The sequence below is a fragment of the Trachypithecus francoisi genome, unplaced genomic scaffold, assembly GCF_009764315.1.
Source record: "Trachypithecus francoisi isolate TF-2019V2 unplaced genomic scaffold, Tfra_2.0 Lachesis_group19, whole genome shotgun sequence".
In the NCBI taxonomy this organism is placed as follows: domain Eukaryota; kingdom Metazoa; phylum Chordata; class Mammalia; order Primates; family Cercopithecidae; genus Trachypithecus; species Trachypithecus francoisi.
Genome location: NW_022681464.1, coordinates 46,881,238 through 46,906,196, shown reverse-complemented (window position 1 = coordinate 46,906,196; position 24,959 = coordinate 46,881,238). Strand labels below are relative to the sequence as shown.

Here is a 24,959-nt window from a genome sequence, read left to right as displayed (position 1 = left end):
ATTTTTATTATTTTGATTAAAATTCTTCTAAAATGAGGAAACTATCCTGGATTATTGGGGTGGGCCCAATGCAATCACAGGGTCATTTTATATGTGAGAGATCTGAAGATGCTAAGCTGCTGGCTTTGAAGATACAAGGGCCCATGAGCCAAAGAATATGGCAGCCTCTAGAAGCTGCTAACAGCAGAACACGAATTCTCCCTAAAGCCTTCCTCAGGAGCACTGCCCTGCTATCACCTTGACTTTAGCCTCGTCAGACCCATTTTTGGATTTCTGACTTCCAGAACTCAGAAGTCAGAATTTAAAAGCAAATTTGTGGCTGGGCCTAGTGGTGTAACGCCTGTAATCTCAGCACTTTGGGAGGCCACGGCAGGAGGATTGCCTGAGCCCCGGAGTTTGAGACCAGCCTGGGCAACATGGCAAGACCTCGTCTCATTTTACTTAACATACACAATGAAAATTAATTAGTTAATTAATTAAAAAATTAAACTGGTGTGTCACTAAGTTTGTGGTGATTAGAGCCGAACTAGGAAGCTAATAAGAGTCTGAAATTAAAAAAAAAAAAATACATTTAAGACAAAATTACTTAGGAAATAAAATTTTATTGTACAAAATTCACATTTGTTGCATATGATGAAAAGCATGGCAAAGCGATCCTTAATCTTTTCCTTTGACATTTACGGTGAAGGTAATTTCCTAATACGTTCTCGGATATATGTTTTTTTGTCTAGAATGTTTAACAGTTGTGTTTGTAGTAAGTGTTCTGGGTATAAAACGGAAAACAGATCAAAAAAGTGCCGGGGGAAGACCACTGCCAAAGAGTAATCGCCAAGAACTTGGTATTTTCCACCGTGAGGTAGATGCTGTGGGGTCATCGCTCTGTAATTGAAGAACAAAATATTTTTATCTTTAAACTTTTACCATCAGATCTCCTTTTAAAGTGAATTATAAAACTCTCCTTTTGTGTTCCTTTTGGTTGACACTTTTATAGCCCGGTTTTATTGTTAAGGAAAAATAAAGTTTGTCTTCATGTCAACTGAAGATAAATTTAAGTTCCAAATTATAAAGATATGCCAGAAAGGCTGCAGATGAAGTTTATTATGGAAAATCACATTCAAAAAGAATACGGAGGCCTGGCGCGGCGGCTCAAGCCTGTAATCCCAGCACTTTGGGAGGCCGAGACGGGCGGATCACGAGGTCAGGAGATCGAGACCATCCTGGCTAACACTGTGAAACCCTGTCTCTAATAAAAAAATACAAAAAACTAGCTGGGCGAGGTGGTGGGCGCCTGTAGTCCCAGCTACTCGGGAGGCTGAGGCAGGAGAATGGTGTAAACCTGGGAGGCGGAGCTTGCAGTGAGCTGAGATCCGGCCACTGCGCTCCAGCCTGGGGGACAGAGCGAGACTCCGTCTCAAAAAAAAAAAAAAAAAAAAAAAAAAAAAAAGAATACGGTATTAAAAAAAAAAATCAGTGTCATGTGATTTGTATCAAGTTGTTCTTGTCAAAAGCATGAATTAAAAAGCTAGTTACCCACCTTATAATAAAGCAGCCTTATGAGGTGTTCTGTTATGCCGAAAGGCTGACTCACTTTCCTGGGTGTAATGCTCTCATTTCATAATAGAGAAAAACATCAACTGTAATATTTATTCAATAGCTACAGTGTTGCTCATGTAGCAATACTTTTTACTTTCCTAAAAAAATTCCTGAATTCCACAGAAGGCTTGTTTATTATTGCAAGACTTTGTCTGGCATAATTAATCTAACGTGAATAGTAAGTACAACAAAGAACTAAGGATTTTCCTTTTTGGAAAGTCAGCTTTAATGAAACAACTGTAAATAATAGGTTGGTTAACTGTCCTCTAATTTTCAAAAGTTCAGCTTAAACTAAATGTTATGTAAAGATATATCTATATTTAATATAAACCTTCACTCATTTGGTCTACTTAGGTAGTATATAAAATGCAAGTTAATGAATACACACAACCAAAGAAGAGGCTTCGGCTATAAGAAAACTTACAAGTGGTTGATTATCTGAAGCCACTCATTAAGGTGCTCAGCGAGCCCTAATGCATCTGGGATGTTGTCCCCTTCGGAAACAAATTTCAGCAGGACTGCCATTTGGATTTCTTGAGAACAGCTACAAGGAATAAAAATAACAATCAGTATTTTTTCACAGGTACAAGAGCGGATTCTATTGTGTCTGTTTTCACAGCTACGATAACCTGCCTGGTTTGGGTAAGGAGAAGACGCCACATTATAAGGCAACTTACCATCTCCCTTTGCCCTACATAAAGTTTTCTGCTTGTGAGAGCAGAGGCCTCTGTAACACCCACTGGGGAATATGCATGATCATGCCTCACCCCATGGCTGCATGAAAAAGCAGCCTTTGTGTCCTTGGCTACAGCAGATGAGGTATGTTCTGATCTACTCCCCAAACCTACTTCAGAAGACAGTAATTTTCAGAAGCGCCACAGCAGAGACTGAAAGAAGATAACACCTGTGACTGTCTAAAGCAGTGAGGGAAACTGTGGAAGAGAATGGAATCATTAAAGAAAAGTTCCTACTTCTTCCAGAAACGGTGAGTGATTATTATGTGTTAAGCATTATCTGCAAATGTTATGACAACCCCTCTAATAATCCTGAGGAAGCTCTAATTAGCTCCATTTTATAAAAGAATCAGTTTGGAATAACGGGAACAAGGACAGACACCAGCATTCAGATTCTAGCTCTTCAACTTACCAGTTATATTGGGCAAGTTACCTTAACCAGGGGTGTTCCTCATCTATAAAAGGGGGATAATGGAACCTACTTCACAGGTTGTTGTGAGGTTGAAAGGAGGTAGTAGAGGCAAAATGCTTAGAACAGTGATCACACAATAAATATGACAGAAGTATTAGCTACTCTTACGAGGTAACAGGTTTAAAGATACTGAATACAGGCCGGGCGCGCTGGCTCATGCCTGTAATTCCAGCATTTTGGGAGGCCGAGGCGGGCAGATCACCTGAGGTCAGGAGTTCAAGACCAGCCTGGCCAACATGGTGAAACCCCATCTCTACTAAAAATACAAAAATTGGCCGGGCGTGGTGGCGTGCACCTGTAGCTACTCAGGAGGCTGAGGGCAGGAGAACTGCGTGAGACAAGACTTTGTCTCAAAAAAACAAAAAAAACAAAAACCAAAAAAATTTGAATACGTAGTTAACATGCCCAAAGTTCTATATCTAGTAAGTGGCAGAGACGGGACATGAACTTAGGTCTCTCTAACTCCAAAACATAGTCTCCTATCACACTATAAACACCGCAAGCTAGTGATGAGATGGAGATATACCAATGCAAAAAGTTTCCTGCTTGCCAATAAACGCAAAAATTATTCCTAACACCCTAAAACCAAGAACTGTGAGAAAAATGCCAAAACTTGAAAGCACGAGACTGACAAAGAGAGCTACAGAAGTAAAAGCGAGCAGAGTTCTAAGGAAGGGATGGAAGACACTGAGGAGACTCTGATGTGTACGTTCGGAAGTCGCAGGTGATGCCAGGCTAACTTACCACGGTATCTGTCTCTAAAAACTACAAAGTACAAATTGTTAGCCCCACTCACACTAGCCCAGTACTTGGTTCTCAAATACCTGAGGGGCTCTCAATCTTTGTATGGAACCACCATGAGCTCTGATGGCTCAGAAAATTCCAGTTCCTAAATGCCTCTGCTGTGACGGCCTTAGGCAAGGTGCTCGCCTGGAGAAGGCTGGCGCCCAGGCTGTGCCTGCATTTTCACGGCTCTAACTTGGAAAGTGCAGGGGTGTGCTCTTCACTTATCTCGCCTCTTACTCGTTTGTAACACACTGTGGGATAATCATTTCAATGTTACCCCCTGGTCTTCTGTTAAAAAGAAAGGCAGAGGATGACTATTTTATTACTTTTTTATTTGGAACTATTTTATTCTGGTTGATACAACTGAGTATTTTAAATATTGTTTCTTTAGGGTAAAATCTGCATTTCCCGAATGTCTGATGCTGAGTAGGTCTAACTTTTATAGCATTTTCTGTTTATCACTGCTAACTTTGTGGGCAAGCTTACAGCTATCCAGAAGCTGCTCTTTGCCTGGCCTCAGTTTCACGCTATACCCATGGCTTAGAATTCAGAAAAAGACCCAAGGAGACAGACCCCCGGACTCTAATGAGCACCACCCTTGCCCTCTGATTCTCTGCCCTGTATTTCAAGTTGCCTCAGCCTCCCTGTCATCTTAACTCATTTCCTCCACTCAGCAAGACCACTGTGCTCTGCTTGGGTTCCGCTCCCTGTGCTGCAGTCCAGAAAGTATCTCCAAGCAGAAAGCTGGGCAACTGTAGACTTAAAATTTGCCTTCTCTTAGGGATGACAGCTGTGTGCTGCCTGTAGTCCAATGTCTAGAAAACAGTTGTTTCATCAATTCTGTCAGGTTCCAGTGTTTTTTTACGGCAGGAGGGCGAGTCTGATATCAGTTACTCTGTCATGGTCAGAAGCAAAAGTTTAGGAGGACTGATTTGTAAAGTAAATGCATCAAAGTATAGAAGAGGTGGAGTGCAGATGGGCAACCTCCTTGTCTAGAAGACAGGAACAGGCAAGGCTGCAGACAGGAGGTGAAGGGTGAGGTGACTCTTAGAAAGAAGGTAGGTGTGGCAGTGGCTCATGCCTGTAATCCCAGCACTTTGGGAAGCCGAGGCGGGTGGATCATGAGATCAGAAGATCGAGACCATCCTGGCTAACACAGTGAAACCCCGTCTCTGCTAAAAATACAAAAAAAAACTAGCCGGGTGTGGTGGCGGGCGCTTGTAGTCCCAGCTACTCGGGAGGCTGAGGCCGGAGAATGGCGTGAACCTGGAAGGCGGAGGTTGCAGTGAGCCGAGATCACACTACTGCACTCCAGCCTGGGTGACAGAGCAAGACTCTGTCTCAAAAAAAAAAAAAAAAAAAAATAGAAAGGAGGTAAGTGTTTGTGAGGGGGACAAGAGAGGAACAGGGAACAAAAACACAAGGGAAATGAGGAAATACTGAGATGAGTGAAAATGAAAACACAACATGTCAAATCATAGGGCATGCAGTGAATGCAGTGCTAAGAGGAAATGTACAGCTGTAAACACATTCAGTAAAAAAGAAAAAAACTTTTTTTTTTTTTTTTTTTGAGACGGAGTCTCGCTCTGTCGCCCAGGCTGGAGTGCAGTGGCCGGTTCTCAGCTCACTGCAAGCTCCGCCTCCCGGGTTTACGCCATTCTCCTGCCTCAGCCTCCCGAGTAGCTGGGACTACAGGCGCCCGCCACCTCGCCCGGCTAGTTTTTTGTATTTTTTTAGTAGAGACGGGGTTTCACCGTGTTAGCCAGGATGGTCTCGATCTCCTGACCTCGTGATCCGCCCGTCTCAGCCTCCCAAAGTGCTGGGATGACAGGCTTGAGCCACCACGCCCGGCCAAGAAAAAAACTTTTAAATCAATAACCTAAGTTTACACCTGGGGAAAGAGAAAAAAAGAGCAAAACAAATCCAAAGCTAGCAGAAGAAAATAAAGATTAAATAAGAGAGAAATAAAAATCCAAAGCTAGCAGAAGAAAATAAAGATTAAATAAGAGAGAAATAATAGAGAATAACAGAATAATAGAGAATAGGAAAACAATAATCAGCAAAATCAAAACTGGTTCTTCAAAGAAAAACAAAACTGACAAATCTTTAGCTAGCTTGACTAAGGAAAAAGAAGGAAAGACTCAAATTATTAAAGTAAGAAATGAAAATGGGAACAGCAACACCAATTTTACAGAAATAAAGTTGGGAGTTATTACTTACAGGTACAGATTTTTAAATTTAATATGATGGCAAAGTTCTAGAAGTAGACAGTGCTGATGGACGCAGATGCTGTGAATTACTTAACGGCACTTGATTGCACACTTAAATATAGTTAACATCTATGATAAATGTATGTAAATTTTGCAGGATGTGTATTTTACCACAATTTTAAAAAGTGTGCCTGTAGAGCTTGCAAAGAATAAGTATCAGAATCCCTAAAAAGTTACACAAAATAAAGCATTAAATATGGCTTTTTAGAAACCACTTCTTCTATAACCAAGTTTAAATCTTTTCCCTAAATGCAAGAACTCTAAAATAGTACCAGTTTTATAAATACGTTTTCAAAGTTTCAGTAAGTAATCCAATACATTCCCTGACTTAATTTCATTGTTTTTTTCTTTGTTTGTTTGTTTGAGACGGAGTCTTACTCTGTCACCCAGACTAGAGTGCAGTGGCATGATCTCGGCTCACTGCATTACTTTCATTTCTAAGTAAAGTGGGAAACAAATGAACAGGCAAACAAACTCACCTTTCATCATAGAGCGTTTTTGTGATACCTCCTCCTGGAATGCGGATACAAAACTCGGAATCATCTATTTCAGGAATGCACCGACTTTTTTCCATTTCTTGCCAGTTAAGGCTCTTTATTTTATTTTGAACACTTCTTTGCATGGAAGGTGTAAGCAGGTACCGGAAGGGAGTACTAGAAATAATCATATAGTTAACTTTTTAAAAACTCACAAATACAAATTCTAAGGCAAACATCGGTTTTTTAGCTAAAATTCTCTTGGTCTCCATATATTCTGCTGCACAGGCAAAACACAAGTTTCAGCAGACTTAAGTAAAAAATATTGCTGATTTGCTACTTACTTACTTACTTGGGAGACAATATAAAAAGACAGAAACACTTAGGCAAGCCCATTGCAAAAATTTCCCACAGCATTGCTTCCTTCTGCCATGAAGCCTGTAATGTCTTTTGTGAAAGTTCTAGAAATTAGCTCATTTTGAAAGGTAACTCTTGGCTTATTGGTATTTTTTCATCCTGATTTTATAGGTGTATAAGTGATAAAAGTTATGATCTACACGATCTAAAAAGGTTACAGTGAGCCAAGATTACGCCACTGCACTCGGTGACAGAGCGAGACTCCATCCCAAAAATAATAAAAAAGAAATGATCTAAAAGCTACATCTTGGGTCTGGGTGTGGTGGCTCACGCCTGTAATTCCAGCACTTTGGGAGGCAAATCACATGAGGTCAGCAGTTCGAGACCAACCTGGCCAATATAGTGAAACCCCGTCTCTACTAAACATACAAAAAATGAGCCAGGCGAGGTGGCATGTGCCTGTAGTCCCAGGTACTCGGGAGGCTGAGGCAGGAGAATCTCTTGAACCCAGGAGGTGGAGCTTGCAGTGAGCCAAGATCGCACCACTGCACTCCAGCCTGGACAACTGAGGGAGACTTCGTCTCAAAAAAAAGAAAAGAAAAAAAAAAAAAGGCTACATCTTGGGGATGGGCGCGGTGGCTCATGCATGTAATCTCAGCATTTTGGGAGACCCAGGCAGGTGAATTCAAGGTTCAGAAGTTCGAGAACAGCCTGGCCAACATGGTGAAGCCTAGCCTCTACTAAAATTATAAAAATTAGTCTGGCGTGGTGGCAGGCACCTGTAATGCCAATTACTCAGGAGGCTGAGGCAGGAGAATCGCTTGAATCCAGGAGGTGGAGGTTGCAGTGAGGTGAGATCACGCCACTGCACTCCTGCCTGGGTGACAGGACAAGACTCCATCTCAAAAATAAATAAAAGCTACATCTTGGAGTATAAGAGTATTCTATATGATATGTTATCAACTTTATGTGATAATGATAGCTTATAGTTCTATATCTGAGATACTCTGTCTTACATTTAAGAACTCACTCTGACATGCCAGGGAGCTACACTTTAGGCAAGTGGATTTCTGCAAATACAAATGGTTGCATGTGGCCAGGTGCGGGGGGCTCACGCATGCAATCCCAATACTTTGGGAGGCTGAGGCAGGCAGACTGCTTGAGCCCGGGAATTCGAGACCAGCCTGGGCAACATAGCGAGACCCTGTCTCTACAAAAAGTAAATGTTTTTAAAAAAATGATTGCATATATGGAAATAACTGAAAATATTAATCTTTCAAAAGTTATCAACCAGTAAATCTTGAGTACCTTTTCTGCTCATTCTCTTAAATTAGCTGAGCTGTGATGTTGCCATGCATGTGACAGTAAACAGTAAAAACATGGTTCCCAAACTCTCTCTCTCTCCACGATGTTTTCCCATGCCCCAACTCTACTAAGCTCACAGGAACTGAAAAGATCTGCCTAACTGTACTCCCTCCCATCTCCTGACCTTCTCCTACCCCCCTCTTTCTAAACTCCAGTGAGAAGAGGTAAGGATTTACGTGGCTTTTAAAGTTCATTTTAACCTTTTAATAGAGAAATTATCATAGTATAAACCATACCAAAAATAACTTTCCAGAGGCAGGAACATACCTGCGAAGCTGCAGGTCATTGCGCTGATATGAATGGCTGCTCGAAAGAACAATGACTCTGGCACAGCCGCTGCTTTTCACCCAGGAAAGCAGTTTTTCACAGAATGGCTTTGATTTATACTTTGCACACCATTGAGAGAATAAAATCTAAAAGTTAGTCTTAGAGCATACCAACATTCTATATACTATCTCATCAACTTTATGCAATAACGATATATAATTTATATATACTGAAATTACTTTCAGATCCACTTACTGTGCTTAAACCGAAAGTGAATGATAAACAGCAATGAATTATCTAATGCATCTTTATAATTAAGAAACCAATGGCTGTGCATGGTGGCTCACGCCTGCAGTCCCAGCACTTTGGGAGGCAGGCAGATCACCTGAGGTCAAGAGTTCAAGAACAGCCTGGCCAACATGACAAAACCCCATCTCTACGAAAAATACAAAAATTAGCTGGGCATGGTGGCGGGCACCTGTAATCCCAGCTACTCAGGAGGCTGAGACAGAAGAATCACTTGAACCCGGGAGGTGAAGGCTGCAGTGAGCGGAGATTGTGCCGTTGCACTCCAGCCTGGGCAACCGAGTGAGACTCTCTCTCTCTCAAAAAAAAAAAAAAAAAAAAAAAAGAAAATCAATCAATGAGTCATGAGGAATCCAGATTTCAAAAGTATTCTATTGTAATGGACAAAGAAAACTTCCCAGTTCTCTACTTAAGTAATCTATTGTTACCTAATAACCAATACATGGCCATCTGTGAAGGGTTCTTGCCAGAAATTTGTGACCCAAATCTGGTCACATGGAAACAATCAGATGAATGGAGAACGCTCCACATCTGGCCCCGATTCCTCAAAGAGGTCCATATTGTAAAGAAAGAAAGCGGGGCAGGTCAGTTTTACTCTGAAGGATAACAACTAAAAAGATGTAACAATCAAATACAGCCTGTGAACCATGAATGGATCCAGAATTGAAAGATATTTTGGGAACAGCTATGGAAATCTGAGTATGTTGGATGATACTCCTGAATAAATTCATTAAAACGCTGGTTTTCTTGGGGGTGGTAATGGTGTCCTTGTTCTTGAAAGATGTGTGTGGAAGTATGTAGGGGTGACACATGATGATGTTGCTAGCCTACTTCTGGATTGTTTCGAAGAAGGAAACCGTGTGTACACACCTAGCGAGAGATCAAGCAGGTATGGCAAGACGTTCACAGCTGGTAAATCTGGAATGTGGGTTATAAAATTTCAGGGGGAGCCCACTTTCTGAAAATTTTTCAAAGACTGCTCATAAAATAACCATTCAATAAAATTTAAAACGCAGGTAAGAAATGCAGGCTAACTTTTAAGATAAGAAGGTAGTCTAGTATAGCGGTTACGAGAGGCAGGCTCTGGGCCAGGCATGGTGGCTCACTCCTATAATCCCAACACTTTGTCGCCCGGCCACTGCACTCCAGCCTGGGCGACAAAGCAAGACTCCGTCTCAAAAAATAAAAAAGAAAGAAAGAAAGCTGTGCTCTTGTCGGTAGCTGACAGGACACAATGGTTTTGGTGCTCATCGAGTGGAAAGTTTGCTCAACTTTAATTGTTGAGTCAGAATTGTGTGAGTATAAATTTAGGGAAAAGAGACTAAGGCACAGATTACTCAGCCTCTAACCTATCTGTGACAAACACATGCAGTCTAATTCAACCGAACTAGGTTTTAAAAGAAAATGGCAGATCACCTGAATAAAGCCAGTGGGCTTTATTCTATGGAACAGATTCATTTCTGAAACGTTAACTCTAAGAAAGTATCAAAAATTATTTTTTCTGACTTTAACTGTAAAACCAGGGAAGTATTCCCCTGAAAATTTCTAGTATTATGACAACTAAAATCATCCTTAAGAAAACTGAACTTTTTGGCTTTTAGATATTCTTCCCTCTTGTCTCCAGAGAACAGTAACACTCATTGGGATTAACCGAAGAAACAGTACAAGGCCGAGGTGGGCAGATCACCTGAAGTCAAGAGTTCGAGACCACCCTGGCCAACATGGCGAAACCCTATCTTTACTAAAAATGCAAAAATTAGCCAGGTGCAGTGACACATGCTTGTAATCCCAGCTGCTCGGGAGGCTGAGGCAGGAGAATCATTTGAACCCAGGAGGCAGGGGTTGCAGTGAGCTGAGATCACGCCATTGCATTTGCTGAAGCATGAACTGCTTGAGCTCAGGAGTTCAAGACCAGCCTGGGCAAGATGGTGAAACCCCACCTCTACAAAAAATACAAAAATTAGCCGGGTGTGGTGGTGCATGCCTGTAATCCCAGCTACTCGGGAGGCTGAGGTTGGAGAATGGCTTGAGCCTGGGAGGCAGAGGTTGCAGTGAGCCAAGATCACACCGCTGCACTCCAGCCTGGGTGACAGAGCAAGAGAGACCCTGTTTCAAGGGGGGAAAAAAAAAGGAAGAAAGGTTTAAGAGGGCCTTTCTGATGAGGAAACATTTAAGAAAACACTAAAGGAGGTAAACCATTTGAGTCTCCAAGAAAATGAATTCTGGCAGAGAAATGAGTGGAAAGACTGAGGATGAGGTTAATGTCTTAACAACACAGGGAAGCCAGTGTGGCTGCAGGTCGGGCTCCGCAGAGCAGCAGTCTGGCAGAGCTCCCTGTGAGCGCGACTCTTGTTCTGCTGGCTATTTGCCATAAGGGGCTCCTGAGAACTCGGAACCTGAGTAGTGACTGAGGAACTGAATTTTAAATTTAATTTGATGAATTAAACTGTAAATAGTTACATGTGGCTAGTGGCTACTGTATTAGCACAGATATAGAGCCTCATAGGCCACACAGTAAGGGCTGTGAATTTTAAACATCCCCAAAGAGTTAAAGAAACCAATGAATAACAGAAATTCTTGAGTTTGGGCTGGGCGTGGCTTACACCTGTAATCCCAGCATTCGAAAGGCCAAGGCGGGTGGATCACTTGAGGCCAGGAGTTGGAGACCAGCCTGGCCAACATGGCAAAACCCTGTCTCTACTAAAAATACAAAAATGAACCAGTACAGTGGCGTGTGCCTGTAATGCCAGAGGCTGAGGCGGGAGGATCACTTGAACCCAGGATGGCAGAGGCTGCAGTGAGTTGAGATCACATCAGTGCACTTAAGCCTGGGCAACAGAGGAGACTGTCTCAAAAAAAAAAAAAAAAAAAAAAAAGAAATTATTGAGTTTGCAGGGTAGCAGATAAGAAACTACTTGCTAAAATACTGAAACTTCCTTTCCTTATGGGATAAAAGAACCAGCTGAAATTGGTTGGAACCAATATGGCCAAGTTGAATCTGCAGAGAACAAGCTTGCTGGTGTCGCAAGCTGACTCTCCATTGCCACATTTCATACTCACTCCCCTGAACTAGCACATGGGCCCTACGAGTTAGCATGAAAAGATAACTGTGCATGCCCAAGGACTTACCAGATCTACCCTTTCCTTCCATCGCTCACCTACAAATCTCAGAATCCACCCTCTGAACCTTTTCTAATAAGAACACTGCCAGCACAGGGAGGCAGATTTGAGCTCAAATCCTGTCTCCTTGGGAGTCAATCTGCAATATAAAGCCTTTCTTTTCTCAAAAACCTGCTGTCACAGTGCATTAGGAAGCAAGCCCCTTCTCCTGGATCACAATTTTGAGTGAGAGGAAAAGCTACTGGAGGGTTTTGAAGAGAGCAGTGATGTGGTGCAGGTTTCGAGGATCGTCAGTGCTGCCGTTTGCGAGAGGCAGATTGGGCAAGAGTTGAGTCAGGGGCATGACGATGACAGTGGTTTGGACTCAGTGGTAGCAGCGGAGAAGGAAAGAAGTCGGATTCAGACTATTTTATGACATATATATAATTTGATAGTTTATATGTAGATGCCACCAGCTGAAATGTAATACAAATGGAATAAACCTCTAATATTAATATGCTTACATTTTTTCACCAATGTTACCCGAACTGAAAATACGTGACACTCAAGATAAAAGTCCTACTTCCTTTCTATATAATCATGAAAAGACAGTAACACATCTGAAATATTGTAAGATTATTTCTCTACAGAATCAGATCTTAACTGTACATACGGTAAAAACAGTAATTTTTGAATCTAATTCCTAATGTTACTTATTTTCTCATTACACTTTAATAAACAAAAAGGCAAACTACAACATACTAACCTTAATAAAAATGGATCTTAACTGAAGAGCCACCAGCTTTCTTGAAGGCAATGAATATACTATAAAAACAAGAAGAAAATGAAATCATATGATAGTGAAGTTATGCAAGTTGAAATCATTATGATAAAAAACAAAAATTGAATTATACCTTTTGCCTTTAAATATTTTCAATAATTAAAATACGGAACATATATGTCATCTGGTTAAAATAAAACCTTTTAGAAGCTCCTTAAAATGAGCCAGTGGGCTTTATTCTATGGAACAGATTCATTTCTGAAACGTTAACTCTAAGAAAGTATCAAAAATTATTTTTTCTGACTTTAACTGTAAAACCAGGGAAGTATTCCCCTGAAAATTTCTAGTATTATGACAACTAAAATCATCCTTAAGAAAACTGAACTTTTTGGCTTTTGATATTCTTCCCTCTTGTCTCCAGAGAACAGTAACACTCATTGGGATTAACCGAAGAAACAGTACAAGGTAGGAGTATGTTAGCCATGTAATAAAATCCTGAAATAGGTACATGTGTGTTCCTTAGAACCTTTTTTTTTGAGACGGAGTCTCGCTCTATGGCCCAGGCTGGAGTGCAGTGGCCAGATCTCAGCTCACTGCAAGCTCCGCCTCCCAGGTTTACGCCATTCTCCTGCCTCAGCCTCCTGAGTAGCTGGGACTACAGGCGCCCGCCACCTCGCTCGGCTAGTTTTTTGTATTTTTTTAGTAGAGACGGGGTTTCACTGTGTTAGCCAGGGCAGTCTCCATCTCCTGACCTTGTGATCCACCCGTTTCGGCCTCCCAAAGTGCTGGGATTCCAGGCTTGAGCCACCGTGCCCGGCCGAACTTTTTAAAGGATCTGAAATAACAGAAAACGTCATGTGAGTCAATGTGTTTGCATTTTTTTCTGGGAAAAGGATCCATAGCTCTCATGAGATTCTACAAGGGGCCCACTCTAGAGATGCTTAAGGCTTCCCTGCCCAACTTCAATTCTAAGAATGACAAGCAGCCGGGCGCGGTGGCTCACGCCTGTAATCCCAGCACTTTGGGAGGCCAAGGCGGGTGGATCACAAGGTCAGGAGATCGAGATCATCCTGGCTAACACGGTGAAACCCCATCTCTGCTAAAAAATAAAAACATTAGCTGGGTGTGATGGTGGGCGCCTGTACTCCTAGCTACTCAGGAGGCTGTGGCAGGAGAAGGGCGTGAACCTGGGGGGGCGGAGCTTACAGTGAGCAGAGATCACGCCACTGCAGTCCAGCCTGGGCAACAGAGCGAGACTCTGCCTCAAAAAAAGGAATGAGAAGCCCCTGTCTGGGTCAGGGACAAAATAGTCTCTAAGGACACAGGATTACTATTGCGCTAAGGGGTAAGTGTTGGTTACTATAAACAGATTGCAAATAACGGCAAATCCTTTGGTGGATCAGGTCTCTACTATTACAGGTCTGTGGGGAAAAGAAAGAGAGATCAGCCTGTTACTGTGTCTATATAGAAGGAAGCAGACATAAGAGACTCCATTTAGTTCTGTATTTGAAATGCTGTTAATCTGTGACCCTACCCCCAGCCTTGTAAGGCTTAATGGATATTGGGCTGTGCAGGATGTGTCTTTCTTAAACAAGTACCTGAAGGCAGCTTGCTGGTTAAAAATCCTGCCCGTCCCTGGGCAATGGAACATCTCCCTGTAAAACCCATTGTGTGCTTTGTTTACTGAGCAAGGAGAAAACCGCCTTTAGGAATAAGGTGGGACTTGCTGGAGCAATGCTGCTAAAAGGTTTATGGAGAGTTTGCATATGTATATCAAGGCACAGCATTTTCCTTTGAACTTATTCATGTCACAGAGATCTTTATCTATATGTCTTACTGCTAATTTTCTGCCTACAATGATCCTATTATCCTGCCACTTCCTTTTCTTTAAAATGGTAAAGATAATTATCAATAAATACTAAGGGAATTCAGAGACCGGTGGCGGTGTGGGTCCTCTGTAAGCTGAGCACCGGTCCCCTGGGCCCTGCTTTTCTTTCTCTATACTTTGTCTCTGTGTCTTCTTTCTTTTCTCAAGTCTCTCGTTCCACCTAACGAGAAGCACCCACAAGTGTGGAGTGGCAGGCCACCCCTTCACAGGTCTTTCGGAGATTGTCTCCTATGGCTGGCACGACGTGGTGTGACTGGGAGGTATGCTGAACTCGGCAGATCTACCAAGCACCAGGTATATTCAGTCCAAAGGAAGTTTAGGAATTAGAGAAATGGGTATAAATTTAGGGAGAAGAGACTAAGGCACAGATTACTCAGCCTCTAACCTATCTGTGACAAACACATGCAGTCTAATTCAACCGAACTAGGTTTGAAAAGAATGTATCTGTAGGGGGTGGGCAGGCTAAGCTTTTAAAAATGTAAGCTACCACTTCTTCAGTGATAGCAATACTCTCCTCATCAAAGTATCATACAATTCTTTTTTTTTTTTTTTTTTTTTGGAGAGAGAGTCTTGCTCTGTCACCCAGGCAGGAGTGCAGTGGTGCAATCTTGGCTCACTGCAACTTCTGCCTCCCAGGTTCAAGTGATTCTCGTGCCTCAGCCTCCCAAGTAGCTGGTATTACAGGAGCACACCACCACGCCCGGCTAATTTTGTTTGTTTTTTAAGACAAGAGTCTCATTCTGCCACCCAGACTGGAGTGTAATGGTGTGATTTCGGCTCACTGCAGCCTCCACTTCCCGGGTTCAAGCGATTCTCCTGTCTCAGCCTCCTGAGTAGCTGGGATTTCAGGCGCACACTGCCACAATGGGCTAATTTTTTGTATTTTAGTAGAGACGGAGTTTCACCGTGTTACCCAGGCTGGTCTCGAACTCCTGAGCTCAGGCAATCTACCCATCTCGGCCTCCCAAAGTGCTAGGATTACAAGCGTGGGATCATGCCCGGCCTATGTAATTCTTTTTGTTGTTAGGTTCCTGTTTCCTAGTACTTTTTTCTTCTGATGTGATACACTATGAAAGCAACAACCCCTTTTATGTATTCTGCCCCAAAACATTAACCTTTTATGTAATCAAGCCTTTAGCGCTAACTCCAGTTACAGAAAATACAGGGGCTAGAACAAGCCAAATGACAGCACGACGTAATCAGACAAATCAGAAGGCGGGACATTGTATAAAACAATACACCCAGTCTTTTCTTCAATAAATCAGTTTGTGATGGAAAAAAAAGGGACTGCTCTAGCGTAGAAGAGATTTCAAGGGCACAGCACAACCATCGGATATGTGAGGGGTCTCCACAAAGTTCACAGAAAATGTGTACTTACGAAAACATTTTGCACCAAAATAAACTTGTGCTGACTTGCTAACACACCAGAGAAGGATCTGGTCTGAGGCAGTAACAAGGATAAGACATGAAGTGCCCCTAGCAGAGCAACATGAATTCTGCTTCAACTGAAGCAAGAACAACATCCAATTTATGGTGAAGCTTGGGTAGATAAATGGTGAAATCACTGATGCTTTAGAAAAGTTTATGAGGGGCCGGGCACGGTGGCTCACGCCTGTAATCCCAGCACTTTGGGAAGCTGAGGTGGGTGGATCATGAGGTCAGGGGATGGAGACCATCCTGGCTAACACGGTGAAACCCCGTCTCTACTAAAAAATACAAAAAATTAGCTGGGTATGGTGGTACATGCATCTGTAATCCTAGCTACTCGGGAGGCTGAGGCGGGAGAATTGCTTGAACCTGGGAGGCGGAGGTTGCAGTGGGCCGAGACCGTGCCATTGCACTCCAGCCTGGGTAACAGAGTGAGACTCTGTCTCAAAAAATAAATAAATAAATAAAATAAAATAAAATAAAAAAGTTTATGGGGGCCAGGCGCAGTTGCTCCTCACACCTGTAATCCCAGCACTTTGGGAGGCCAAGGCCGGCGGATCACCTGAGATCAGGAGTTTGAGACCAGCCTGGCCAACATGGTGAAACCCCATCTCTACTAAAAATACAAAAATTAGCTGGGCATGGCGGCAGGCGCCTGTAATCCCAGCTACTGGGGAGGCTGAGGCAGGAGAATCCCTTGAACCCAGGAGGTGGAGGCTCCAGTGAGCTGAGACTGCACCAGTGCACTCCAGCCTGAGCGTCCAGAGTGAGACTCCATCACGGCGGGGGGAAAAAAAAGAAACCCCATCTCTACTAAAAATACAAAAATTAGCCAGGCATACTGGTAGGCTCCTGTAATCCCCGCTACTCAGGAGGCTGAAACAAGAGAATTGCTTCAACCTGGGAGGCGGAGGTAGAAGTGAGCTGAGGTCATGCCACTGCACTCCAGCCTGGGTGACAAGAGCAAAACTCTGTCTCAAAAAAAAAAAAAAAAAAAAGATTTATGGGGACAATGCCCCAAAGAAATCAGCAGTTTACAAATGGGTAACTCATCTTAAGAAGGGACGAGATAATGTTAAAGATGAAGCCCACAGCAGCAGACCATCTACCTCAATTTGAGGAAAAATTCATCCTATGTGCCCGAATTGAAGAGGACTGACGATTAACAGCAGAAACAACCTTCAACACCACAGACATCTCAATTGGTTCAGCTCACACAATTCTGACTCAACAATTAAAGTTGAGCAAACTTTCCACTCGATGAGCACCAAAACCATTGTGTCCTGTCAGCTACCGACAAGAGCACAGCTTTCTTTCTTTCTTTTTTATTTTTTGAGACGGAGTCTTGCTTTGTCGCCCAGGCTGGAGTGCAGTGGCCGGATCTCAGCTCACTGCACGCTCTGCCTCCCAGGTTCACACCATTCTCCTGCCTCAGCCTCCCGAGTAGCTGGGACTACAGGCGCCGCCACCTCGCCTGGCTAGTTTTTTGTGTTTTTTAGTAGAGACGGGGTTTCACCGTGTTAGCCAGGATGGTCTTGATCTCCTGACCTCGTGATCCGCCCGTCTCGGCCTCCCAAAGTGCTGGGATGACAGGCTTGAGCCACCGCGCCCGGCTGAGAGCACAGCTTTCAATGGCAATTTTAAACAAGAGATATCAAGATCCTGAGATATTTAAGGAACTGTAGCTGATGAGACGTGGCTTTCCCAGTACAATCCTGATGAAGCAGCACAATCACGGCAATGGCTACCAAGGCCGAAGTGGTTCGGCCAAAAGTGGACCAGTCCAGAGTAACAGTCATAGCAGCAGGTTTTTGGGGCGCTCCAGGCATTCTGCTTGTTGACTTTCTGGGGGGCCAAAGAATGATAACATCTGCTTACCATGAGGGCATTTTGAGAAAGTCAACCAAAGCTTTCTCAGAAAAGCAACTGGAAAAGATTCACCGGAGAGTCCTTGTCCATCAGAAAAATGCTGCTGCTCATCCCTCCCATCAAACAAGGGCACTTTTGTCAAACCTTCAATGGGAAATCATTCGGCCTCCACCTTGTCCTGATTTGGCTGCTTCTGACTTCTTTTGTTTCCTAATCTTAAAAAATCTGCAAAGAGCACCCATTTTTCTTCAATTAATAATGTAAAAAAGACTGCACTGACATGGTTTAATTCCCAGGCCACTCAGTTCTTTAGGGATGGACTATATGGCTGCTGTCATGGCTTACAAAAGTGTCTTGAACTTGACGAAGCTGATGTTCAGAAATAAAGTTTATATTTTTTGTTTTTATCTTTTTGTTCATTTTCTCACAAACTTTTTGAAGTCTCCTCATACTACAGGTGCTGGTTTGGACAAATAAACTTTGGGCAACATTCTGGGGTAAACCGGGCCAATGTTAATATGGGTAAGATATAGGGAGATATTAATAAATAAATAATTTTGTTACAGTTCCTCATATATAAAACTACCTTACAAAATAGTTGTAAGGCCATACACAGTGGCTCATGCCTGTAATCCCAGCATTTTGGGAGGCCGAAGCGGGCAGATCACCTGAGATCGGGAGTTCGAGACCAGCCTGACCAACATGGAGAAGCTCCATCTCTACTAAAAACACACAACTAGCTGGGTGTGGTGGCACATGCCTGTAATCCCAGCTACTTGGGAGGCTGATGCAGGAGAACTGCTTGAACCTGGAAGGCGGGGGTTGCGGTGAGCTGAGATTGCGCCAGTGCACTCCAGCCTGGGCAACAAGAGCAAAACTCCGTTTCAAAAAAAAAAAAAAATGTACACGGCATTCAGTTCATAGTAATGCTTAATAAAAGATAGCTGTTATCACTAGCGGAAAGTATACGAATTCTAGGGGCTTTCGTTTTTTAAGACAGGGTCTCACTCTGTCACCCAGGCTGGAGTGTAGTGGCATCATCATGGCTCACTGTAGCCACAACCTCCCAGGCTCAAACAGTCTTCCCAAGTCAGCCTCCTAAGAGGTTGGGACTACAGGTTGGCTAATTTTTTACTTTTTCTTTTTGTAAAGATGGGGGGTCTCAGGCCAGGCGCGGTGGCTCAAGCCTGTAATCCCAGCACTTTGGGAGGCCGAGGCGAGCGGATCACGAGGTCAGGAGATCGAGACCCTCCTGGCTAACACGGTGAAACCCCGTCTCTACTAAAAAACAAAAAACTAGCCGGGCGCGGTGGCGGGCGCCTGTAGTCCCAGCTACTCGGAGGCTGAGGCGGGAGAATGGCGGGAACCTGGGAGGCGGAGCTTGCAGTGAGCCCAACCTGGGCGACACAGCAAGACTCCGTCTCAAAAAAAAAAAAAAAAAAAGATGGGGTCTCATTTTGTTGCCCAGGCTGGTCTCAAACTCCTGGGCTCAAGTGTTCCTCCTACCTCAGCCTCTCAAAGTGTTGGGATTACAGATGTGCACCGATGCACCCAGTCATGAATTCTGGCTTCAACCATTTACAGTCCTTTATCCTCTGAGACAGTAACTAAAATTTAGTCTTGTGTTGACAAAGCCATCTGTCCTGTAGGAAGTTCAATAATAAGGTCATTTCTCAAATGTACATTTCATTATCGTAAGTTAAGAATGATGATATGGGCCGGGCGCGGTGGCTCAAGCCTGTAATCCCAGCACTTTGGGAGGCCGAGGCGGGCGGATCACAAGGTCAGGAGATCAAGACCATCCTGGCTAACACAGTGAAACCCCGTCTCTACTAAAAAGTACAAAAAAACTAGCCGGGCGAGGTGGCGGGCGCCTGTAGTCCCAGCTACTCGGGAGGCTGAGGCAGGAGAATGGCGTGAACCCGGGAGGCGGAGCTTGCAGTGAGCTGAGATCTGGCCACTGCATGCACTCCAGCTTGGGCGACAGAGCGAGACTCCGTCTCAAAAAAAAAAAAAAAAAAAGAATGATGATATGGTTAAGACACAAAAACCAAAATGCGTCTTCATCTGTCTTTCAGTTCACCAAAGGCCTTTCGTGCTCTTCTATCCCTCTGGATGTGACCTTAAAATGGTAAACAGAGGACTGAAAGGTCACCAGAACAGTTAGCCATCAAAGGCAGCACCTGGTGCTCCCGTGCGTCACAAACGACAGGAGCGCTTCTCTTACTCACCAGGTGCTGTGCTGCATTATAACCAGTGTTCCCTGATTAATCAAGCCTGATAGTCCAATGAGGAATTACAAAGATTTACAGTATGGGAAAAGCCTACACCTACTAGTGGCATCAGGCAAGTCAATGTCTTTCAGCCTTATCTACACCATATTATTATGGATCCTATAGTGGAAGAGGATGACTAGGAGGATGAGGCTTAGTTGACGTACCATATATTAAACCTACAGGACTGAGTCCAAAGCAAGCTTCTTTTTGCCTTTCCATATTATTAGTGATGGTTACACATACCAGTAAGAACAGGAAATAAAACTGAGGATAGAAGGAAAAAAATCCATGTTGGAAAAAAAAGGAAATTTTAAATTCTATAAAAGATACAAGTATGGGCCGGGCACAGTGGCTCATGCCTGTAATCCCAGCACTTTGGGAGGCCGAGGTGGGTGGGTCACGATGTCAAGATACTGAGACCATCCTGGCTAACATGATGAAACCCCATCTCTACTAATATAAAAAATTAGCCGGCCACGGTGGCAGGCGCTTGTAGTCCCAGCTACTCGTGAGGCTGAGGCAGGAGAATGGCGTGAACCTGGGGGGCGGAGCTTGCAGTGAGCCAAGCTCACACCACTGCACTCCAGCCTGGGTGACACAGCAAGACTTCGTCTTAAACAAAAACAAAACAAAACAAAAAAAAGACACAAGTATGATCTTACTCTCAACCTTCGTAAGAGTTGCCATTTACAAGAGTCTAACAACTAAAACCAGGATGTAAAAGAATAGGACAATGCGACTGGATTGTGAATTCTACACAAAGTTAGCACTAAATAAACATTTGCTACAAAACAATTATCAATAAAGTCTATTTCTAATTTAAAACAACTCTACCTTGTAGCGGAACAATACAAGGTAAAGTCTTACATACCTTCAGCATTTATACTAAGTTCTGTTGAATTTCCTTCCGCAGTTGCATATGGATTGTTCCCAACCATTGGCACAAGACAATCAGTGTAGAAGTAACCAATCTTAGACATGCTCAGTGTAGAAATAATTAGATCCATTGCAAGCTGGCCAACATTTCCAACAGATACTGCTGGCTGAAATTATAAAAGATATGTTCAGAAGTCACCAAAATTAGCAGCGCTTTATTTTATTTTTCGAGACAGAGTCTGCCTCTGTCTCCTAGGCTGGAGTGCAGTGGCGCCATCTCGGCTCACTGCAGCCTCCTCCTCCCGGCTTGAAGCAATTCTCCTGCCTCAGCCTCCCGAGTAGCTGGGATTACAGGCGCGCACCACCACACCCAGCTAATTTGTGTATTTTTAGTAGAGACGGGGTTTCACCATGTTGGCCAGGCTGGTCCGAAACTCCTGACCTCAGGTGATCCACCCGCCTCAGCCTCCCAAAGTGCTGGGATTACAGGCGTGAGCCAACACACCTGGCCGCAGCACTTCAAAAAGTTTAGACAGAAAACAATAATCATAGTATTAGTACTGAAAGCGTCATAGCATCATGGCTAGATATTGATTTTCATTAACTACAACTGCTGGGGCCTCCTTCACCTTTGAGACTATTGATTTAACAAATACTTATTGAACGCCTAATATATGCCAATTGCTGCTCTAGGCACTGGGAATGGAGCAAAATAAACCAACAAAAGTTCATGCTCTCATGGAACTTCCATTCGAGCCAGAGTGGTTTACCTGTAATAAAACAAACAGTAAAATATACAGTGGTAAGTGCTACAGAGAAAAATAAAGTGTGAGGATGTGTGTACATGGCTGATTTCAATTTTAAGTAGCCAGATCGAGGAAAGACTCACCCGACGTGACAAAGGACTAGAGACCTGAAAAAGGTAAAGGAGACAGCCCTACAGAGAAATGGGAAAGACCATTCCATGCAGGGGGAAAGCAAGTGTAAAGACTACGAGGTACGAACAGAAGCTCTCTTGGGTCTTCTTACCATTTGCGTTATCAGTGCCTCTTCACGCATTCCCAAAGGCTGAAGTGACCGTTTCACGCTAAACACACACACAAACTCTCTTTTTCCCATGACGTAAAATAATAAAGCTGCCAAATCTCTACCTACATCCCACAACATGTAGGAGCTCCACAAGCTAATGGATGTCTCCACATGGTTAGGTCACAGGCAACTCATATTCTGCAAGTTCAAAACTATAAACTTTTGCCCAAATTTGTCCCTGTATTTTGTATTTTAGAAAAGTGCGCTGGGCATGGTGGCTCATGCCTGTAATCCCAGCACTTTGGGAGGCTGAGGCGGGCGGATCACCTGAGGTCAGGAGTTCAAGACCAGCCTGGCCTAAATGGTAAAACCCTGTCTCTACTAAAAATACAAAATTAGCCAGGTGTGGTGGTGCATGCCTGTAATCCCAGCCACTCAGGAGGCTGAGGCAGGAGAATCACTTGAACCCAGGAGGCGGAGGTTGCAGTGAGCCGAGATCGTACCATGGCACTCCAGCCTAGGCAAAAAAGAGCGAAATTCCGTCTCAAAAAAAAAGAAAAAAAAGTTCAACATTATTCACTCTACCTAAACTTCTTCCCATTCCCTTACCAACTACATCTAATAAATGCCTAATTTTTATTGAGGTTATCCCCAAAGTATCCTTTTAACGTAGCTCCTCCTTCGCATTCTTCCAACAATTCCTTCTGTTCTCTCTCCTTCCGGGTGTTCCCTCAGCATGTTCTCCACTTCTCACTGTGGTCACCGACCAATTGCCTAGTCACCTCCTGTAATTCCCTTCTCAACAATTTTGACACTTGGGTTAAACTCTGTACCATCCTTCTCTTCCTCACTATTGTATTATGTCCGTCAGCACGTAAACATGCTCTAATACCTTTCATTCTAGCAGATCTTGACCCCACATAGCCCTCTATCTCAGCCTCATTTCTTGTGTCTCTACATAGCAAAAATTCTCCAAGTCACCCACAAAAACATAAGCAGAAACTTTCTCTTATTAAAAAAATTTTTTTTCTGAGACAGGGTCTCACTCTGTCACCCAGGCTGGAGTGCAGTGGCATGATTTCAGCTCACTGCGGCCTCTGTCTCCTGGGCTCAAGTGATCCTCCCACCTCAGCTTCCTGAGTAGCTGAGATACAAGTGCAGGCCACCACACCTGGCTAATTTTTATTATTTTTTTTTTTTGTAGAGATGAAGTATCACTATGTTGCTCAGGCTGGTCTTGAACTCCTGAGCTCAAGAGATTCTCCTGTACTTGGCCTTCCAAAGTGCTGGGATTACAGGCATGAGCCATCATGCCTGTCTCTGAATTAATGACTGGATACATATATATATTATACAACCCAAATCTTTACTTGTTTTCTGCCATTCATTCAGCCCACTCCAATATGGATTTTCTCTTCACCACTTCACTGGTGACTGTCCAGATGACCACCATTAACATGTCGCTAAATGCAAACATATGCTTTCTTCACCTTACACACCTCCGGGCTACTCCTGACATGGCCACTCCCTCCTTTTTGAAACACTCTTCTCTGGGGCTGTGTGTTTTATCTGTAGTGAATCAGAATGACAGTTCCAGCTCTCTCCAGCCTTACACCACGCCAAATAGTGCATTTTCCAGTGGTGCCTTCTGGGTTCCCAGGGCCTACAGCTTATTCTCTCTCAATGTGTCATTCCAAATTCTTGGCAGTCTTCAAGTCCCCCATGCTTACATGACTCTGTTACAGACATCTATCTTTCCGAAACGCCTACTTTCCAAACCTACTCCCAGCCCACAGCCCCTCCATCTTTTACTTACTACCTTCTCTATGAAGCCTTTCTTGACAAAGCCCTCTGTCCCTTCCCTCCCAATTATCTCAGGGCCTTTCCATATCCTTTCAAACTTCCATCCTAGCATTTATTGCTCTTATTAAATACACATGTTGTCAACTACACTGTAAATTCCTTGAAGGCACGCACCTAGTCTTATTCCAATACTCGCACATTATAGACTTTATTAAAACAATGAACAAGGCCGGGCGCGGTGGCTCAAGCCTGTAATCCCAGCACTTTGGGAGGCCGAGACAGGCGGATCACGAGGTCAGGAGATCGAGACCATCCTGGCTAACACGGTGAAACCCCGTCTCTACTAAAAATACAAAAACTGGCTGGGCGAGGTGGCGGGCGCCTGTAGTCCCAGCTACTCGGGAGGCTGAGGCAGGAGAATGGCATAAGCCCAGGAGGTGGAGCTTGCAGTGAGCTGAGATCCGGCCACTGCACTCCAGCCTGGACGACAGAGCCAGACTCTGTCTCAAAAAAAAAAAAAAAAAAAAAAAAAAAAAACAATGAACGAATATGAAGAGCGATAAAACTGCTAACTATCGGCAAGAGTCAACGTTTACTGTCCTATCAGTAGTTCTCCGGTTAACAACGATAGTATGCTAGCTTAAGACTGAGTCTAAAACCATTGCAGAAAGACTTTCTAGGGTAAAACTGAAGGATGCGCCGCACAACATTAAGTTCAGTGTATCCAGAATGGACGAACACACCATGTTTTACAAGAAACAGAGACTACAAATTGTAGACTTGACTACGTTTGGTTTTAGAGCCGACAAAGGTTCTATTTGGACGTCTGCCTCCGGCTAAACCTCCCTGTTTTTTCCGGCCGAGAACCTGAAATAGAAACTAGGGCCCTCTTTCTCCCAAGGCACCGCCGAACACCCCGGGTTGAAGTGGCGACACCGCAGGGGCCTCGCGAGGCAGCAGCCCCGAGCGCAAGCGGAGACTCACCATGAGGAGCGTGAAGCCGGCAAGGTCGGGGGCCGACTCCCCGCAGGGAACGAACATGGTCGCAGTGGGGCGGCCAGCACGGACTAAGCGTGACACTGGAAAGAACTAGGGCAGCAGGAAGGCGGAAGCCCGAGTCCCCGGGGCCTCGCGGGGCGCAGGCGGGTCCTTCGAGTCCCTGGGCGCCGAGCCCTGAGGGCCTGTCCAGCTAACTGCCGGTTCCGAGGGCAGAGAGAGGCCGCCGGGGGGGCCGCGAAGAGGGGCGAGCGGCACTTCCGCAGACCCTAGCAAGCAAGGCGATGG

General features: G+C 44.0%; 2 protein-coding genes across 9 annotated transcripts in view; one reads left to right on the top strand and one right to left on the bottom strand.

Moving 5' to 3' along the window:
- Positions 1–7,011, top strand: part of LOC117064178 — a 58,856-nt gene extending 51,845 nt beyond the window's left edge. For 4 of the 7 annotated variants that reach the window (XR_004429306.1, XR_004429307.1, XR_004429304.1 and 1 more), the window contains one exon: positions 2,213–3,060. Coding sequence is in view for 1 of the 7 variants with exons in the window: in XM_033178400.1 (XP_033034291.1) it covers positions 2,213–2,375 (163 nt within the window). In the remaining 6 variants the exon portion in view is untranslated. Of the gene's footprint in view, positions 1–2,212; positions 3,061–6,859 lie in introns of those variants that run through there. The other 3 variants (XR_004429309.1, XR_004429308.1, XR_004429305.1) reach the window with 2 other exon arrangements.
- On the bottom strand, positions 583–24,959 carry PSMG2 (proteasome assembly chaperone 2). Of its 2 annotated transcripts, XM_033178391.1 has the most exons (9): positions 24,660–24,959; positions 20,839–21,010; positions 13,330–13,341; positions 13,015–13,032; positions 12,492–12,550; positions 8,321–8,439; positions 6,335–6,508; positions 2,018–2,137; positions 583–879 (listed from the first exon to the last, which is right to left on the bottom strand). In XM_033178391.1, exons 1-9 carry the CDS (start codon positions 24,714–24,716, stop codon positions 678–680), a joined length of 933 nt encoding a protein of 310 aa, XP_033034282.1. In that variant the 5' UTR covers positions 24,717–24,959; the 3' UTR covers positions 583–677. The 2 variants fall into 2 exon arrangements, with proteins under 2 accessions (XP_033034282.1, XP_033034283.1); XM_033178392.1 differs by lacking the exons at positions 13,015–13,032; positions 13,330–13,341.

Bases quoted from the DNA above. Each gene is read 5' to 3' on its own strand.
- PSMG2 (XM_033178391.1), bottom strand. From the start codon at position 24,716: ATGTTCGTTCCCTGCGGGGAGTCGGCCCCCGACCTTGCCGGCTTCACG. The intron at 21,011-24,659 runs GTGAGTCTCCGC...TTATAATTTCAG, and splicing joins CCGGCTTCACGCTCCTCATG to CCAGCAGTATCTGTTGGAAA. The intron at 6,509-8,320 runs GTATGTTCCTGC...GATTATTTCTAG, and splicing joins AATGACCTGCAGCTTCGCAG to TACTCCCTTCCGGTACCTGC.